The sequence below is a fragment of the Chrysemys picta genome, chromosome 24 (assembly GCF_011386835.1).
Source record: "Chrysemys picta bellii isolate R12L10 chromosome 24, ASM1138683v2, whole genome shotgun sequence".
Taxonomy (NCBI): Eukaryota; Metazoa; Chordata; order Testudines; family Emydidae; genus Chrysemys; species Chrysemys picta.
The window spans coordinates 919,744-938,068 of NC_088814.1; the positions used below are offsets into that span (position 1 = coordinate 919,744).

General features: G+C 51.3%; 1 protein-coding gene across 3 annotated transcripts; it reads right to left on the reverse strand.

Annotated features, from left to right (window-relative positions):
* Position 1: 1 nt before the first annotated feature.
* Positions 2-18,308, reverse strand: LOC101946984 (amine oxidase copper containing 2). 3 transcript variants are annotated; one of them, XM_065577811.1, is made up of 4 exons: positions 15,863-18,299; positions 5,174-5,459; positions 3,980-4,123; positions 2-3,481 (listed from the first exon to the last, which is right to left on the reverse strand). In XM_065577811.1, the coding sequence occupies exons 1-3, from the start codon at positions 17,430-17,432 to the stop codon at positions 4,003-4,005; spliced, it is 1,977 nt and encodes a 658-aa protein (XP_065433883.1). In that variant the 5' UTR covers positions 17,433-18,299; the 3' UTR covers positions 2-3,481; positions 3,980-4,002. The 3 variants fall into 3 exon arrangements, with proteins under 3 accessions (XP_065433883.1, XP_005310113.2, XP_065433884.1); XM_005310056.5 differs by having other exon boundaries at positions 3,980-4,109; positions 15,863-18,286; XM_065577812.1 differs by lacking the exon at positions 2-3,481 and having other exon boundaries at positions 3,979-4,123; positions 15,863-18,308.
* Positions 18,309-18,325: the final 17 nt, after the last annotated feature.

Sequence of the window (18,325 nt, forward strand, 5' to 3'; positions counted from 1 at the left end):
CTTAGAGACTAAACACATTTATTTGGGCATAAGCTTTCGTGGGCTACAGCCCACTTCTTCAGATGCATAGAATGGAACACACAGACAGAAGATATTGATACATACAGAGAACTTGAAAAGGTGGGAGTAGCCAGACCAACGGTAAGAGGCCAATCACTTGAGATGAGCTGTCATCAGCAGGAGAAAAAAAACCTTTGACGTGATAATCGAGATGACCCATAGACGGTGTGAGGATATTTTAACATGGGGAAATAGATTCAATTAGTGTAATGACCCAACCATTCCCAGTCTCTGTTTAATTGTATCTAATGTGCATATTAATTCGAGTTCAGCCGTCTCTCTTTGGAGTCTGTTTTTTGGTTGCAAAATTGCCACCTTCAAGTCTGTCACTGAGTGGTTAGAGAGGTTGAAGTGTCCGGCTCGGCTGTCACTCAGTTTGCCTTGTTAGTAAATTGTCCTTTTCCAGCCCTAACTCCCACACTCAGCAAATGCCACTTCTCCCTCAGGCCTCTGCTCCCATCCCCACATTTCCGGCCCGCCTCTGCTGCCTTCTCTCCTGCTGTTTAGGACATTAGGTGTTTTCCCCTCTTCCCATCCCCCTTCCCTTCCTCTTTTAAGGTCCTAAGTTCCTTTCACCAAACTCTTGGGGAGCCTCCAGCTCTCGCTGTGTTACATGCTTTGCTTTTGTAACAGCCGGGCAGGGCTGGCTCCAGGCTGGCTTCAGGATTTATGGTCTCTCTGAAACCGGCATGTTGCCAAAACCAAAGCATTTCCTGCACGCTCCACCCCACGAGCAGAGCTGACCCGGGTGACTATCTCTGGCCTCATCCCGAGGGCTGCTGCCCCTTCATACCAGGAACAGGGGAGAATCTGGACTCTGCATGGGGGTGGGGGCTACACCCCTGATTGGTTAAGACCCCATGGCCTGTCCTGTACCCCCAGTTTGGCAGAAATGGCAAGCTCCGCTCAAGCATTTTGGAATTGTCTCCTTGGGCGTTGGGCAGGGAGGGGGCTTAGACCAACCCTTCCTATGATGGAGGAGAGGTCTGAGCTGCCAGCTCTGCCCCTTTCCTTCCCAGGAGCCCCGTTCCCAACCCCAAATCATTTTCAAATTCATCCTTCCAGTGGAGCAGGGCAGCATCCCAGCAGATAAAATGCCTATCTCCTCTCGCAGCCAGATCAGTGGCCCACTGGGCTCTTTTGGGGCAACATGTCCCTAACTCTGGCCTGTGGACCATCCCTCTGCCCGGGGGCATGGCCCTCCTTGTGACTTGACCCAAACCTGCACGCAGAGCCCCGTCCCCTCAGCAGGCAGCGGGGACAGGCCCTGGCTGGGGATGCTTGTTGCAAGGTGGGCATCAGAGGGGGCCCCAGGGCACAGGGGGCTGGGATTGGACAGGCTGGAACCCCCCAGGAGTGAGATGGATAAGGCAGTGCCATTGGCTGTCTGTGGGGAGCAGGGCTGCCCGGCCCCTGGCACTCGCCTGGGGTGCTCACACCAGCAGCACCCGCCATATCTCAGCTGCGCTCTCATGACGGGCACTGGCCTGCAGCGCCTCCTTCTGGCCCCGGGCTGATGTGCCAACTGCCTCTGCCTCCCGTCTCGCTGCCCCAGGCCCCAGCCCAGAGTGGCAGAGACTCAAAGGTGAGGGGGAGCCCCAACTCCAGCCCCACAGCCACTGCCGCTGGCTTCCCAATCAGCCCAGCACCCCAGGCCTGCACCCCCTCCCCTGGCCCAGCTTGTGAGGACTCAGGTGCTCCAACACTGGAGTCACAGCCTTGTGCCCCATCTACGCTTCTGCTGCTCTTCAGCCATCTTGCTTTTACATCCAGGATTTACCAGAGATCGCTGTCCCCAAAGGGGAGATGCTGAAGAGCCACTTGTCAAATCTTCATCCCTTATTCCGTTCCTATTGCTGAACTACCCGAAAGGTCTGGAAAGCCAAGTGAGTAGGAGTGACTCAGCTCACAGCCTTCTGCACAGGGCCGGCTCCAGGGTTTTGGCCGCCCCAAGCAGCCCAAAAAAAAAAAAAAAGCCGCGATGGCGATCTGCGGCGACAATTCGGCGGGAGGGCCTTTGCTCCCAGCGGGAGTGAGGGACCGTCCGCCGAATTGCTGCCGAATACCTGGACGTGCCGCCCCTCTCCGGAGCGGCCGCCCCAAGCACCTGCTTGCCAGGCTGGTGCCCGGAGCCGGCCCTGCTTCTGCAGGGCGCCAGACTCTCACGGCAGCCAGATCAGACCCTCAGGAGAGGCCTCAGGCTACAGGGCTTTATATATCTGATGTTCTTGAAAGGCACGAGCCCATGAGGAGGACTGGTAACCTCGGTGAGATCTCTCAGCTGCTGTAGGGCTTGTGCTTTCTCAAGGCTGGGATTTAAGCAAAGCTTCAGGCCAGAGCATGTTTTAAAGGTTGACTTACCAGTGTAGGCAGCGCACACTCCCCCTGTGGAATTCGTTCCAGGGGATGTTGTGAAGGCCAAAAACTATAACAGGGTTCAAAAAAGAACTAGAGAAGTTCACGGACGTCAGGTCCATCAATGGCTATTAGCCAAGATGGACAGGGACGCAACCCCATGCTCTGGGCGTCCCTAAACCTCTCACTGCCAGAAGCAACAGGGGATGGATCACTCACTGATTGCCCTGCTCTGTTCATTCCCTCTGAATGGCCACTGTTGGAAAACAGGATACGGAACTAGATGGACCATTGGTCTGACCCGATACGGCTATTCACACGTGCTTACGCTAAGACTCTTAGCCCCTTCAGCCTTCGTAGACACAGGCAATGCAACACTTTAAGAATAAGGCATTTGAGATAACTTTGGACCAACATCAAGCTTCATTATTTTCACCTGAGCCAGTTACTACTCAGTATTTATTATTGTGATCAGAGGAACAGAATTGGCTCTCCTTCTACCTGCCTCCCTCCATGCGACAGGCTGGATTTAAACATGTTATTCTAAAAAAGACTAATGCAAATGGTCACCTGGCAGTGCACTGAGCATGTTCTGTTTCCCTTTAAAGATACAGCCCCTTGTAATAGTGAAGTTACTATATAAAAAGCTACACAACATCATTGACAGAGGGACTTGAAGACAGATTTCCATTATTAAAATAGATTTTTTTCAGCAGAGGAGTCACTCTGGTGCATCATATTCATTTCTCCTACCACACAAAGACCCTGCAGCCCACAGCTCTTACAGTCTCGTCAGATTTTGGAAGCCGTCATAGGTGAACGGAGGGAGGATTGGTAAACATGAGGCACTTTTGGACAGGCAGGCAATATGGTTGACTTCACATGCACTCGAGTCCTGCTCCCTGCTGAAAAAGACGCCATCAGGTGAGTGTATGGACGGGTCTATGTCATAATAATTGTACGGTCTCAGGAAAATGCTGACTCCATTTCCCACAGTCACGGTGTTGGGAATGTCCTCGGCATGTGGGATGTGAAGGAAACCGGTTGTTATCCAGGCAACCAAGTCCTGGGGAAGGGAGACAGTGTCACATAATTTGGTTATTTCAGGAGAACATCCATTGGGGAGCACATACTGTCCGAGGACAGAACCTGCGAATGCCACCTGCCGGGCTCCCTCTTTAGGACAGTGGCTTGGGCAATGGAAACATTTTCCTGACCTTTTTTCCCCATTTGTTGGGATTTCAGATTTTTCAGACTGTCCTGACCGGCTCTGCTCATTCACTCTACACACGACTCAGTCGCAGGGACTTCACAAGAGCAAAGAATGAACAGGTGCCAGCTCGGAAGAGGGGAAACATGGAGTGCAGTGAGTTATTTCTCCTTCCCCAAGGTTTTCCTTTTGTCGCACAGAAACCAAAAGTCCTGTTAGCAATGTCTGTCTGAGCCCTGAGCAAAAGAACGGGGTTTGTCTGCGTGGGTCCTGGGCTGTGGATAGCTCTAAGACTGAGCATAATACTTGGCACACTGTGATATATGGCCCCATCACAAAGAGAACCCAACTCACCTCGTTTACGATGGTCTCATTGTCTATGAAGTCAGCAAAGGCCACGGTGGGCGTCCAGGGGTCGTTCTGGTTGTAGATGCTGCTACTGGTTGGTTCCTCCTCTTTCCGTTTGGTGACGGCCAGTTTGTACCTAACGAGAGGCAGCTACACAGGTCAGGGACATTTAAAACCAGATTGGGAGAAATATACTACAGGAAACACTCTGCCCTGACCCCACCTGGCAGGGTGGACGGGGCATGGGCTACATAATGTAATGGGTCTTTTCCATCTCAAGCGTCTATGATCCTAACGTATACCTCACAAAACAATTACCACAACATTCAGCCCAGCCGGCCGGATCTACAAAGGAAACACCAGAGACTGGTATAGCAGGGTGCCAGTGAGGTGCATCAGCAGAAGGGGAATAGGTGTGACCTGGACAGACTGGAATAGCGGGTACTGCAGGTCATGACTGAGATGCACTGACTGAGCTGTGGCCAAGGGGTGAGGCAGGACTGGGAAAACAGAGGGGGCTTCAGGCCACAGTTAAGGTGCACTGGAAGAAGTGAGTGGCAGCAGGGTACAAAATGAACCAATGAAGTAGAGAATTCAATCAAGGTTGCAACAGAGGTTTGGCTTTAAACTCCAAGGAGTGGGCAAACAGCTGATAGGGCATAACGAAGGCTACGTTTATGTCATGGAATTAGTTACTTCCAGAGACCTCGGTGACATTTGCTGCTTCAGCCCCAGGGGCTGCAGGACTCTGGAGCTGACAGCCAGTGACAGACTCCTGAGGGGGCCCTCCTCAGGGTTCCAGTGGCCGTGCAGGAGGTGGGGGGTGTCCTGTTTTCTCTTTGGGAAATATGGTCACCCTGCATCTCCCAGCTGCTGTGGGTGGAGGGGGAACCCCACAGCTCCCAGCCACCAGGGAGCCGCAGCAGCAAAAGTCACAGACGGGTCACAGATTCCGTGAATTTTTGTTTATTGCCCATGACCTGTCCATGACTTTTACTAAAAATAACCATGACAAAATTGTAGCCTTAGGCATAACTCCCAGTGATAACGTCATACCCTTTCATTAGAGCGTACAAGAGCCTTTGCCCACGTCCATTCTATGGCTACCTGAACCATGCAGCCACTGGACACCTAGACACCCACAGGTGACTTATGCATCATCATAAACTACGTGGTAACATCTAGATGAAAGCTGCCTACCTCCCCCAGCTGATAGCTCGCTCCATCAAACTGGCTTCTGGCAGATGTTCCCCGGTGAAGCTAATAATCTGGATCCTGTAGCCACGCTGGTGGCCCCACTTATTTTCACTGTTGGCTGCAAAATAGATGTATCTGGGCATGTTTGAATGGAGCCGGAACGCAGCCTTGTCCTCTGTGTCCAGGACTGCTTTGGTGAGCCGTGGGCGCTGTATCTGGTGCTCTGGACTCCAAGGAGCCTGCACAGACTCGAATGCCATGTCATGGGCCACCAGAGTATTATTCACCCCTAAAAGACAAAGAAAAACACCACTGAGAAATCACTTCCTGTACTTCCTAGACAGCATATGCATTCTCACCATCACCCCGTCCCAGAGACTCTGAACGACGTGGGTTCTGCATGGGGCCCATCCATGTCTGCAGCTCTATGCCCAACAAGCCGTCTAACGCCAAACCAGCGGCTAAATCCTTCTCAGCAACGACTGCAGTTGTGATGAGTGGCTGAGATGCAACCAACCCCATCATCTGGCTCCCGTAATCACCTAAGGTGAAATTCACCCTGTGCAGAGGGTTAAGTGGAGCCTAAGAGATGCATTACCCTTGTGCTAGCCTGCACTCTCCCCAGATGACAACACAGCTACTGTAATTAACAAATGTTACATATACAATAGATCAGTGGTTTTCAACCCTTTTTCATTTGCAGACCTCTAAACAATTTCCAATGGAGGTGCAGACCCCATAGTCTGTGGATCTCCAGGTGTCCGCACACCACAGGTTGAAAACCACTGCGATAGAGCAAATAGAATATTTCTGCTCATGATTTTGCAGCTTCCTAGAAGAGACGGTGAACTTGCAAAGTGACAGGGGGAGTGAGCAGCACCTCTCAAGAACTGGGCGATTCCATGTAATTCAGGGCCTTGCAGGGAACGAGTCTGAGCAGTAAGGGTCGGGGAGGGCGGCTTTTGTCATATGTGAATTCCAGGGATTTATAGAGTGGCATTATGATATTTTCTATTGTATTATCCGTCCCTTTCCTGATGGTTCTAACCTTCTCTTCACTTTTTTGACTGTTGCTGCACACAGAGCAAATGTTTTCAGGGAACTATCAACGATGACTCCAAGATCTCTTTCTTGAGCGGTAAGAGCTAATTTAGACCCCTTCATTTTATATGTATAGCTGGGATCAGATTTTCCAATGTCCGTTATTTTGCACTTACCAGCATTGAATTTCATCTGCCATTTTGTTGCCCAGTTTTGTGAGATTCCTTTGTAACTCTTCCCAGTCAGCTTTGGACTTAACTATCTTGAGTAGTTTTGTATCGTCTGCAAATTTTGCCACCTCACTGGTCACCCTATTTTTCCAGATCATTTATGAATATGTTGAACAGCACAAGTCCCAGTACAGATCCCTGGGGGACACCCCTATTTACCTCTCTCCATTCTGAAAACTGACCATTTATTCCTACCCTTTGGCTAGGTCTACACTACCCGCCTGAATCAGCGGGTAGAAATCGACCTCTCGGGGATCGATTTATCGCGTCCCATCGGGACGCGACAATCGATCCCCAAATCGGCGCTCTAACTCCACCAGCGGAGGTGGGAGTAAGCGCCGCCGACAGAAAGCCGCAGAAGTCGATTTTGCCGCCGTCCTCACAACGGAGTAAGTCGGCTGCGATACGTCGAATTCAGCTACGCTATTCACGTAGCTGAATTTGCGTATCTTAAATCGACTCCCCACTGTAGTGTAGATGTACCCCTTGTTTCCTATCTTTTAACCAGCTACCAATCCATGAGAGGATCTTCCCTCTTATCCCATGACAGCTTACTTTGCTTAAGAGCCTTTGGTGAGTGACCTTATCAAAGGCTTTCTGAAAATCTAAGTACACTGTACACTATGTCCACATGCTTGTTGACTCCCTCAAAGAATTCTAGTAGATTGGTGAGGCCTGATTTCCCTTTACAAAAGCCGGGTTGACTCTTCCCCAACAAATCACGTTCATCTGATAATTCTGTTCTTTACTATAATTTCAAACAATGTTCTGGTATTGCAGTTAAGCCACCACCCTGTAATTGCCAGGATTGCCTCGGAAGCCTTTTTTAAAGTAGGCATTACGTTAGTTGCCCTCCAGTCATCTGGTCCAGAGGCTGATTTGAGCAATAGGTTACATACCAGTTAGTAGTTCCACAATTTCAGACTGGAGTTCCTCCAGAACTCTTGGGTGAATACCACCTGGTCCTGGTCACTTAATACTATTTAATTTATCAATTTGCTCAACATCCATCTCTATTGACACCTCAGTTTGGAACAGTTCCTCAGCTTTGTCACCTAAAAAGAATGGCTGGGGTGGGGCGTTCTCCTCCACAACTAGAGCCCTGCATAGCCATGGATATCCGCTTTAGATCTGCAGACAGCCGCATCCACAGACCATTTTTGTGGATCGGACACAGATACAGATTTTGTATCTGCAGAGGGCTCTACCCATATCCTTCGGAGGGAGGGATAGCTCAGTGGTTTGAGCATTGGCCTGCTAAACCCAGGGTTGTGAGTTCAATCCTTGAGGGGGATCTGGGGCAAAAATCAGTACTTGGTCCTGCTAGTGAAGCCAGGGGGCTGGACTCAATGATCTTTCAAGGTCCCTTCCAGTTCTAGGAGATGGGATATCTCAATTACAAAAAAAAAAAAGACTCTGCAAAGCATTCATTTAGCTTTTCTGCAATGGCTTATCTTCCTTGAGTTCTCCTTTTGCACCTCACTCACTCAGTGGCCCCATGGACTGGTTGGCACGGTTCCTGCTTCTGATGTACTGTAAAAAAAATTAAGTAAAAGTGGCTTATTCCACTACTAGGAGACCTCCATATCTCAGTGAACTTCCAAAAAAAAATGGATAGGCCAACACCCAGGCTTCAGGACTAGCAGATGTTTGGACTGAAAGCGGAGTTCTTGGCCCAAACTCAACAGAAAAAGCTGTGAATCATAAGTCATATTCCGGGACGATACTGGCACAAACTGCCATTTCGAGCACTGTAGTGCCTGCTTCTTCCACAACTACTGGACTTTATAGCAAAGCACGATCAAGATCTCAAAGAGCATATTGTCAAAGCTGATCGGTCACATTCTTATGGCAAACTCGTATCAGTTCATACTTCACAATACTTTCAGAAAATCTCACCTCTACATTTTTGACCAGCAAAGGGGAGGGGTGGGGGTGAACCTCAGGTTTTGATGTCAGTACACGAAAATGGTGGCCTTACTGCTCTTGTTCAACCATGCACAGAGAGAAGGAAATTGAGAGGTGCAGCTCTTCACCTTCAAATGTGAATTCGAATACTGCCATTCTTCATGAGCTGTGACCACACAGACTGCAAGGCAGGGGTGCTACTTACAATGCAGAAATACATCAACTACCAGCTGAAGTGGTCAAAGAGTTCCAGCAAGGAGACTGTGTGGTCAAGAGATCATGTCAGAAGTTCAACCAAGTGGACCCTGATCAGAGCCAGGAGCGGCTTACTGGGGTAGGGAAGAAAGGACTGTAGGCATCACCAAGACTTGCTCAGTCCTCAGCAGATGGGTCTTGTCTTACAACCTGAGAGCCCATATCACAGCAGACAGTAGAACCATGATCCATGTTGGCTTGGATGGCAACTTGTTCAAGGAAGCAACGTGACAACGAAGATGAGGATTCATTCTTATGAACACTTCAGAGGTTCGAGGTGTTCTCTGGGGATGAGCCACCAACTTCATTGCAAAATATCGCAACAAAAGATCTAGCTGCTGAAGCCATACAGGGCCCACTGCTGAATGCAAAGAGCCTAGGAAAAGTGCAACTGGACAGCGGTGTTGAGAAACAGCTGATGACACAAGAGAGGGATCCTGGTCACGTACATATTCATCATCCACTGCCAACAAATAATGCTCCAACTTTTTCCAAGCTCTCTGAGGTGGGGGAAGAAGTCAAAGGAAAGGCTTCAACTATGAAGATGGACAGAAATATTCTTCAGCAACTAATCACAGCCTATGAAGCCAGCAGGACTGTGAATTTGCAACAGATTTTGACACATGAGTTAATGCCAATCCCTTTGGCATTAGCACAGGCAAATGACAGTCTAAGAACAGGCACAAAAGCAATACTGGGTGATGTACTGACAGATGATGTCCACTGCCCACCAATAGTTAACCCTGCTGGGAGGAGCTGTCTTGTGATAGATGCATAAGATTTGGTACAAGCCGTAGGAAAGCCCTCCAGGGCCAAAACATTTGGAGACCTTGTAGACACATTTGTAAGAACAGGCCTGGAGCAGACTTTCACAGAACAGACATGCATTTGGCAGTTACTGCGAAGAATATATTAAGTGTTGTACAAGGCAAAAATGCTCAAGAAGTACTAGTCCCATGTGAAGGAAGGCGGAAGGCAGATACGTGCCTCTCCCAAGTAACTGGATGAATTTCATTGCACTGCCAGAAAATCAGGAGGATCCTGCAATATTGTTATCTGAGTAACTAAAACTAGTCTACTAACAAATTCAGTGCATGGGCATGGGATTGGTAAGGGCCCGTGGGAATAAGATAATCGAGATGTTCACGAGAAGGAGTCCCAGGAACTTTCCAAACTCTGGGAGCAGGAAAAGGTGGTTATAGTCTCTGGTTCTCAGTTTGAGTTGCTCTGGCTTCTTCTGCTTAGGCAAAGTGAGTTTACTTGAGGCTTTCCTTGAAAAGAATTTCAGTGCAGCTACAGCAGGTCTGGGCTTATCTGCCTCTACTTGCCCTCGGGAGGGCAGAAGGCCAGAAATCAAGCCCACAGCTCTATCCAGGTTGGATTGTTTATTTGTATCTTTTTATTTTAGGAAAGAAACACGTTGTCCTCCTCCAGTAAGGCTGGGGTTGTTTGCTCCTCCCACGGACAGCAGCTTTTGTATAAAAATCATCCATGTGGCTTTTGTCACAAATGAAAATAACGCCAAGAAAATCCCCATCAGCGCCCGGCAGCTGCAGCCCAGCAGGGTTAGTGCAGAGTGACTTGCAGTCTCACATCCCAGCCTGTGCGGGGGTGGCAGGTGCCGTCTGTGCCGTACTCCTGCAAAGTGCATAGCGCAAGTTCAAGCCAGATGCAGCGGAGCCGCCTTTGTTATTCAGGGACAGGGCCGGCTCCAGGTACCAGCAAAGGAAGCAGGTGCTTGGGGCGGCCAATGGAAAGGGGCGGAACGTCCGGGTCTTCGGCAGCGGGTCCCTCGGTCCCTCTCAGAGCGAAGGATTCGCTGCCGAATTGCCGCTAAAGAATGAAGCAGGGCGGTAGAGCTGCCGCCGAAGTGCCGCCAACCACGGCATTATATTTTCTTTTTTTTTTTTTCCCGCTTCGCTGCTTGGGGCGGCAAAAAAGCTGGAGCCGGCCCTGTTCAGGGATCACAGCTGTCAGCTGGCCCTGAGAGACGGAATCCAAAGCTCGGGGTCAGAGGATGAGAGGAGGCAGAGATGCATGCTCGCAATACTGTGTGTCACAGGGATGGGGCAAAACACAGCCCTTGCCTTAACGTTGCTGCCAGAACACTGGCTGTGGTCAGTTGGACACAGAGAAGGCCTGGTACTGCAGAACATTCCCAGGTGATTGAGTTGCTGGACTGATTGCGGGAGGCCTGGTGGGTCACCACCTTAGACCTGACCAAAGCTCCTGGCAAATTTCCACTCCTTTTGGCATCTTGGGAAGAAATGGCTCTTCACCCATAGGGCTCATCCTGTTTCTGAATCCTGCTCCTTGGATTACACAGTGCTGCCTGCAAGCCTGGACCTGGATCCTTCAGCATTGTGGCCAGCACGCTTACACGTGCCAGCAAGTTAAAGAAGTATGGGCTGGATGAATGGACTGTAAGGTGGATAGAAAGCTGGCTAGATCGTCGGGCTCAATGGGTAGTGATCAACGGCTCCATGTCTAGTTGGCAGTCAGTATCAAGCGGAGTGTCCCAAGGGTCGGTCCTGGGGGCGGTTTTGTTCAATATCTTCATTAATGATCTGGAGGATGGTATGCACTGCACTCTCAGCAAGTTTGCAGATGACACTAAACTGGGAGGAGTGGTAGATATGTTGGAGGGTAGGGATAGGACACAGAGGGACCTAGACAAATTAGAAGATTGGGCCAAAAGAAATCTGATGAGGTTCAACAAGGACAAGTGCAGAGTCCTGCACTTAGGACGGAAGAATCCCATGCACTGCTACAGACTATAGACCGAGTGGCTAGGCAGCAGTTCTGCAGAAGAGGACCTAGGGGTTACAGTGAATGAGAAGCTGGATATGCGTCAACAGTGTGCCCTTGTTGCCAAGAAGGCTAATGGCATTTTGGGCTGTATAAGTAGGAGCATTGCCAGCAGATCGAGGGATGTGATCATTCCCCTCTATTCGGAATTGGTGAGACCTCATCTGGAGTACTGTGTCCAGTTTTGGGCCCCACACTACAAGAAGGATGTGGAAAAATTGGAAAGAGTCCAGCGGAGGGGAACAAAAACGATTAGGGGTCTGGAGCACATGACTTACGAGGAGAGGCTGAGGGAACTGGGATTGTTTAGTCTGCAGAAGAGAAGAGAAGAGAAGAGTGAGGGGGAATTTGATAGCTGCTTTCAACTACCTGAAGGGGGGTTCCAAAGAGAATGGATCTAGACTGTTCTCAGTGGTAGCAGATGACAGAACAAGGAGTAATGGTCTCAAGTTGCAGTGGGGGAGGTCTAGGTTGGATATTAGGAAACACTATTTCACTAGGAGGGTGGTGAAGCACTGGAATGGGTTACCGAGGGAGGTGGTGGAATCTCCTTCCTTAGAGGTTTTTAAGGTCAGGCTTGACAAAGCCCTGGCTGGGATGATTTAGTTGGGGATTGGTCCTGCTTTGAGCAGAGGGTTGGACTAGATACCTCCTGAGATCCCTTCCAACCCTGATAGTCTATGATTCTAACTACTGCTCCAGGGATTTATCCCAGCTCCTGAAACCAGCCACCCCTAATGCCAGCCACCCCTCTGCATTGGCTGTTTTTTTTCTAGCTAGAGAAGATAAAGCCAGTGAAGAGCATTATTTACTTCCATCCTGAGGCTCTTCCCTTGCTTACCCACACCTGCTTGGCCAGGCACCTGCTGAGTGACATTTGTTTGCACGAATCTTTCCTTATTAGGGACAGCAACGCACTGGCTCACGTGGCTATTGCCCCTGGAGAAAGCCAACGGACCAAAACCCCACTAGGCAAGCAGCAGAGACGGCGTCTCACCAGGAGGGCACCAATCTTCAAAAGGTGACGTTTGGCCTGAGGTAACAGACACTGGGATGTGGATGAGCCTGGGCTGAGAAATGCAACAGAAGTTATAATAATATGGAGATATCCTATCTCCTAGAACTGGAAGGGTCATTGAGTCCAGCCCCCTGCCTTCACTAGCAGGACCAAGGACTGATTTTGCCCCAGATCCCTCTCAAGGGCTGAACTCACAACCCTGGGTTTAGCAGGCCAATGCTCAAACCACTGAGCTATCCCTCAAGACAGACTCCTAATGGAGAACCTCCCTCTCCCTGTTTCCCACCAGAAATCTTATCATGCCATGTTGGACAAGGGCCATTTCTTTGTGAAAGGACAGTTGGCTCCCACTTCCAATAGTATTTTAATTTGTCCAGTGGAATTTCCAGCTGGAGGGTTAGTGGTCCCCTGTTGACCCAACAGCGACCAATGGAAGGACCTTGATGGAGTCTAGTGCAAGTCAGCATGGGTCAGCACCCTGGGCACTGCGGCAGGAAGCAGCAGACTTGGATTCTGTCTTACTTCGGTTACTCTCTGAGCTTGGTATTCTTGTCCCCTCAGTTTCCCCATTTAAGTGAGAACAATACGGTTGACCCAGCTCTGCGAAGCAATTCAAGAGCTAGGACTGAAGGTCTGATGTACGTGCAATGCATGCTCACTACAGCAGTTTGCACTAGAGCAGTGGTTCCCACACTGGGGTTTGCCAGAAAAATGTCACTAATGGCGGACAGAGGACCCCGGGCATTGGAGACAGCAGGTGGGAGCCGGTTGCAGGGCAGACAGCCCGAGCCCCAGGGAGAGCGGGGCCGGGCAGTTGGGGCTGGCAGCCCGAGTCCCGGCGGTCAGCGGGGGAGCCGGCTGCCCGAACCCCAGTCCGAGCCCCAGGAAGAGCAGGGGCCGGGTAGCTGGGGCATCCCTCACACTGAGGAAATTTAAACTTAAATCCCTGAAAATACTCATTTTTAGGAGGGGGTTCGCGAGATTTCACCATTTAGCGAAAGGGGTTCGCGGGCTGTTAAAATTTGGGAACCACTGCCCTAGAGTATTTCCCATCTGCCGCTTCTTGTCAATCACTCTCCTCATCTCCCCACCGCCAGGAGCTCTCTGCCTTTCTGTCCCTGGCGAGTGGCTGGGATTCAGCAGGGTGGCTTTTCCCTGCAGAACCCCCAAACTCCAGTTCGTTTGGCGCTGGGAAGGGGGCAGGGGCTGCTGGTACCAGAATTCAGGCCAGAGCCTATTGCCGAACGCAGCTGGTAGGGCAGACTTCTCACCTATTCATCTGATGGACAGTTGCAAGTCACAGTTGCAGAGCATAGACAGACAAGGGTGGATGATGCAGGCCTCTTAAACCACCCGCCCCAGACCCACCACGCCTGAGCTTGCTACGGCTGCTTCAACCCTCGGCAAAATCCCAGAGGGCTTGGGAGACATGGGTGAAACGTAAGAGGTTATGTAAAATGGGTTTGTGCATGTCCTGTGCCTCTCCCCGAGCCTGGGAGCTGCACACAGCAGTCTCAGCGCTAGAAGGTGAGCGCCAATGTCCCAGCCCGGGGAGTCGGGGGTGAGGTTCCTGTGACTGCTAGAAACGGATCTGCCAGCATCTCGTCTCCTGTAGGATTCACATTGGTTGGGTGCTCTAATGCTGCTCTCTGCTGGCCGAGCGTTGTGCTGCCGGGCTGAACCAGACAGTCGGCCAGTTACACTCATGCCACTGCCAAAGCTTATGCTCACATAAATTTGTTAGTCTCTAAGGTGCCACAAGTAATTCCTGTTCTTCGTGCCACTGCCCTGACTTCAGCGAGTCAGCCACAGGTACCCGAGAGCAGAACGCAGGCTGCTGTAGCCGAGGTGGCCGCATCCCTCTCCCAGCGTTCGGGGATGGTGGGTATTAGAGTGCAGGTGTCTGGGGGAGGGAGCTGCACAGCCTGGTAACATGGGCGAGGGGTCTTGGAGCAGCACACAAAGATCTGAGCACCGTCTTTCAGCACTCCCGGGGGGAGGGGAGGAATGGCCTGAGCTACTGCGGGCAGCCCCTGGGCAAGAGGAGGTGACCCAGTAGCTGTTGGGCTCTGTACCCCCTAAGGCTCTGGGACTAGCTTGCACCTGCCGTTAAGATTCTTCACATAAAAGCCTCTTGGGTTCCCATGCACGCTCCCGGCTGGAACATACAGTGGACGAGGGTCCAGGAACGTGACCTCCCATTTCATCCAGAAAGGGAGGGGTTGTTGCCTTTATACCTGCGTCCACCCACCCCACGTTCAGTCTCGGGCTGTGCAACTTTTCCAGCCCACGGGACTGACCTCGCTTGCTGGCAGCCCACGGTGTCGATCCACACCCTACGGCGTCTTTCAGGGGGGGCGTTGGCACTTTGGGCAGATATGTTCAAAAGGCCCTGTGGAGACTAGAGCTAAAGAGGAGATCAGAGCGAGAGATTTTACTCTGGAGAAAGGAGGAGGGTAGATGAGACACCTCCGCTACAAACATATATATAAACTTCATATATAAACTTCACACACACACACACACACACACACACACACACACACACACACACACACACACACTCCTAACACTACTCTTGGGATAGCCTAGGATTGGAACGTGGGCCTGGGCACTGTGTGTCAAACACAACACAAAGAGGGAAAACAGAGGGATGATTAGAAACAGAGAGTTCTGCAGTACCAGCCCTAAGACCGAAAGGAAACGAAAGACCCGCAGCTGGGAGATAAAGACACCTGGGTCTTATCTAAATGAGTCCCAAGCAGGTGATGTTGGTTACCTACATCTTAGGGGATAAACAGCCTTTCCCTGTAACCCTTCAGCCTACGTGGCCAATTCCCCCAAGCAGAAGGAGTGACAGAGAGTGGAGAGCAGACATATCCATCGAGGAAGCTAATACACAAACAGCAGTAATGAGACCAGGGCAATTCTGGGATGTCCCTTATTGATTTACAACTGAAACATGCTCAGTGGTTGTCTTGAGAACTCTTCACTGTTTATCAGGTTTCAGATTTTGACGAATAGAGATTCCTTAACTTCATTTCCTTCAACCGTGGAAATCGGTAAAATGACCAGTATTCCCCAGCCTTGCCTTTGCTTTTCATGGCAGCTCAGGGCTCCGTTCTCTCACTTTGCTATGAATCAGAGAGGTTACCCAGCAGCCTCCCAGCTATTAAGGAGTCCGATCAGCAGCAAAGCAAGTTAACACTTGCTCGCCATAACCAGAGTGAGGACACAAAAGGGGGCAGAGATAGAGAAACACTATTGATGGGCACACGCCAGGCAGGTCCCTCTCATACCAGAGAGAGGAGAAAAGCAGCACTCCCAAGTCCAAGAGAAACCTTATTTTGCAAATCTAAATGTACCTGGGAGGTCCTGAGACACTAAAAGGATGGGCACAAAATTAGAAAGAAAAGTTACACAGAAACCTACCTCCAACGTCCAAGTCCACTTTATAATTGATGGAATGGGTGTGTACCGTCCCCAGGGTGTGATCCCCAACCCTATTGCCATAGTCCAGACCGTCACCATACAGAAAGGATGAAGTCATGTAGCCTGTGGCTTGGACTTTGGCCTCGATCGCGCCGTTCTGGTAGAAGATGAAGTCCCAGATGTAGTCATAGTTGCCCAGAGTGGCAATTGACCGAAGGACCAGAGCAGAGTTGGTCAGACCCCCGTAGTACAGGGACTGCAAGTTGGAGTAATGACGCCTCAGAGGAGACCCAGTGTTCTGCTCAAAAATGCAGATGGAGTTCTTATGCTTTTCAGGTGTGTCTGTTTCAACTAAGTAGTGTGTGTCTACGTAGGTGGCTGAATAGGGGCAATCAACCCCCTGGACTAACGAGTACGTCAATCTCCCGATGCCAAAGCTCCCATCCATGTACCTGGTTGACATCCCTCCAGGACAGTTGGACCCATAGACAGATGTAGCATCCTGGACACTGATTTCATAGACAATCCTCTCCCCCTTAAATCTGATGTCAAAGAGACGCATCCCCGTGTTCACGTTCACCCCAAAGGCAAAGCTCCAGGCCTGCGAGACGACTTGGTTGTTTCGGACACTGTAGCGGGGCCCGTGCGGCTCGTACTGCAGAGGGAACGGAGCCCTGGGGGCTGCTCGGGGCTGCATGGAAGAGAATCCCCCGTCGGGTGGGGCTCTCGTAACTGGGGCCACTTTGACACGGCCCTGCTTGAACTCGCTCTCCAGCTGCACCAAGTCCCCGTAGTACTGGCCGTTATAGAACACTTTTCTCACCCGCCAGTGGGAGACGTCCAGGCTGCTGTGATCAACCAGCACCTCCAGCCCCACCGGGTGCAGGAAGTAGCCGCTCACGTTGTGGAACAGAGCAAACCAGGTGCTGCGGTCTCCGGACTGGAACCCCCGGGGGGCTGAGGTTAGTGATACAAAACTGGTCCCATCATAATTAAATACCTGATGCAGGAAGGTAGGGGCTGTTGAGAGCGCCTTCTTCCGTAAGAAGGTTTCAATCTGCTCATACTCCTTACCCAGCACCGGTCTGCGGTGATACGGCAGCTTCCCTCCGTACTTCTGCACCGTGATGTCCTGGTGAGTCGTCGGCTTGGGCAGGGGACCCACCACGTACTCCGTGACATTCGGATCTGGTTGGTTTCCAAAATACACCACAGCCAGCGCCTGCCGCGGGGGTCGCCTGCCCCCACGATCCAAGAACCCCAGCACCTCTGCCTTGGTGGGGATCTGCACATCGATGTAGTAAATGCAGTTATCGGAGGGGTTTGCATTATAGGCGTCTACCAATGGCACCCCAAGGCTGCGCTGCAGGTACCTCACCACTTGCCCCATTTCTTCCGGCGTCAGATCAGCGAAGACCAGGCTCTGATCACTGTGCTTTCCCCCCTGGCTGCTCAGGGGCTGCGGCTCACAGCTGGCTGGTTTCACTCCTCTCGTCAGCAACACACAAACCAAAGCGAAGATCGTGGCTAGTGCCAAGACTAGGAGGATGAGGACAGTTTTCAGGTTCATGTTGCTGCAGCCACGAAGGCAGAGGAGACTGTGAGGCTTCAGGAGCCACTTCCAGAGTGGTGTTCCCAGCTACAGGCAGCCCGTTTAAGATGCAGCTGAAGGGGTTAAGTACAGGAAACATGAGATGTGGAGGCGAGGTGGGAGGAGGAGATATGAAGTTTGTGGGGACCAGAAAGGGCAGGTCTTCACTATCAGCCCGTCCAGCACGCTCTGTTACAGCGTAACTGATCTACAGACGACCAGTTACAGAACAGGCGCCATTACTTGTTTGTTCAGACCAACTTCCAGAGGCTGCCTGTAGAAGTTGTGATCTAAACACTCAGCATCAGTAGGGGGTGAAACCAAATCTTCAAAAGGCTGGAGATTTTTTGCTATAGTGCAGAATTTCATCCCTTCCCGACTCACTGAACTTGGACTGCTCCTGGGGTTCCTTCTCATGAACTCTCTCCACGGCGGCTAGGTTCTGGGTCTCAGTCGGATTTGCTCTTGCATTTCCTTGGTAAGCAGGGTGGTTGTATTGTTCTCTCTGATAAGGGTTTCATCTTGACTGTGGCTCTGGATTAACCAACGCTCGTTTGGGACAAAGACTAGAGCCTAGGGACACAGCAAATGTGGCGGAAGGAGCGAGGCGCTAGGTGATGATTTGGATGTTAATGCGCACTCAGGCCTTGCCTACACCAGGGCCGGCTCCAGGCACCAGCCCACCAAGCTTGTGCTTGGGGCGGCACCTGGAGGGAGGCGGCGCGGTGCGGCCCTCCGGCTCCGGACGCTGGGGCCACGGCCAGGCTCGCCGCCCTCCTCCCAGGGCTCCGGCACCTTCCCCCCAGCCACCGGGGAGAGCGGAGCCCCAACCGGGCACTCCGCCCTCCTCCCAGGGCTCCGGCGCCTTCCCC

Coding starts and splice junctions, on each gene's coding strand:
- LOC101946984 (XM_005310056.5), bottom strand. CDS start 17,432: ATGAACCTGAAAACTGTCCTCATCCTCCTAGTCTTGGCACTAGCCACG. Junction 5,460..15,862: donor AGTGGACTTGGACGTTGGAG/GTAGGTTTCTGT, acceptor TTTGTCTTTTAG/GGGTGAATAATACTCTGGTG. Junction 4,110..5,173: donor CGAGCTATCAGCTGGGGGAG/GTAGGCAGCTTT, acceptor GCCTCTCGTTAG/GTACAAACTGGCCGTCACCA.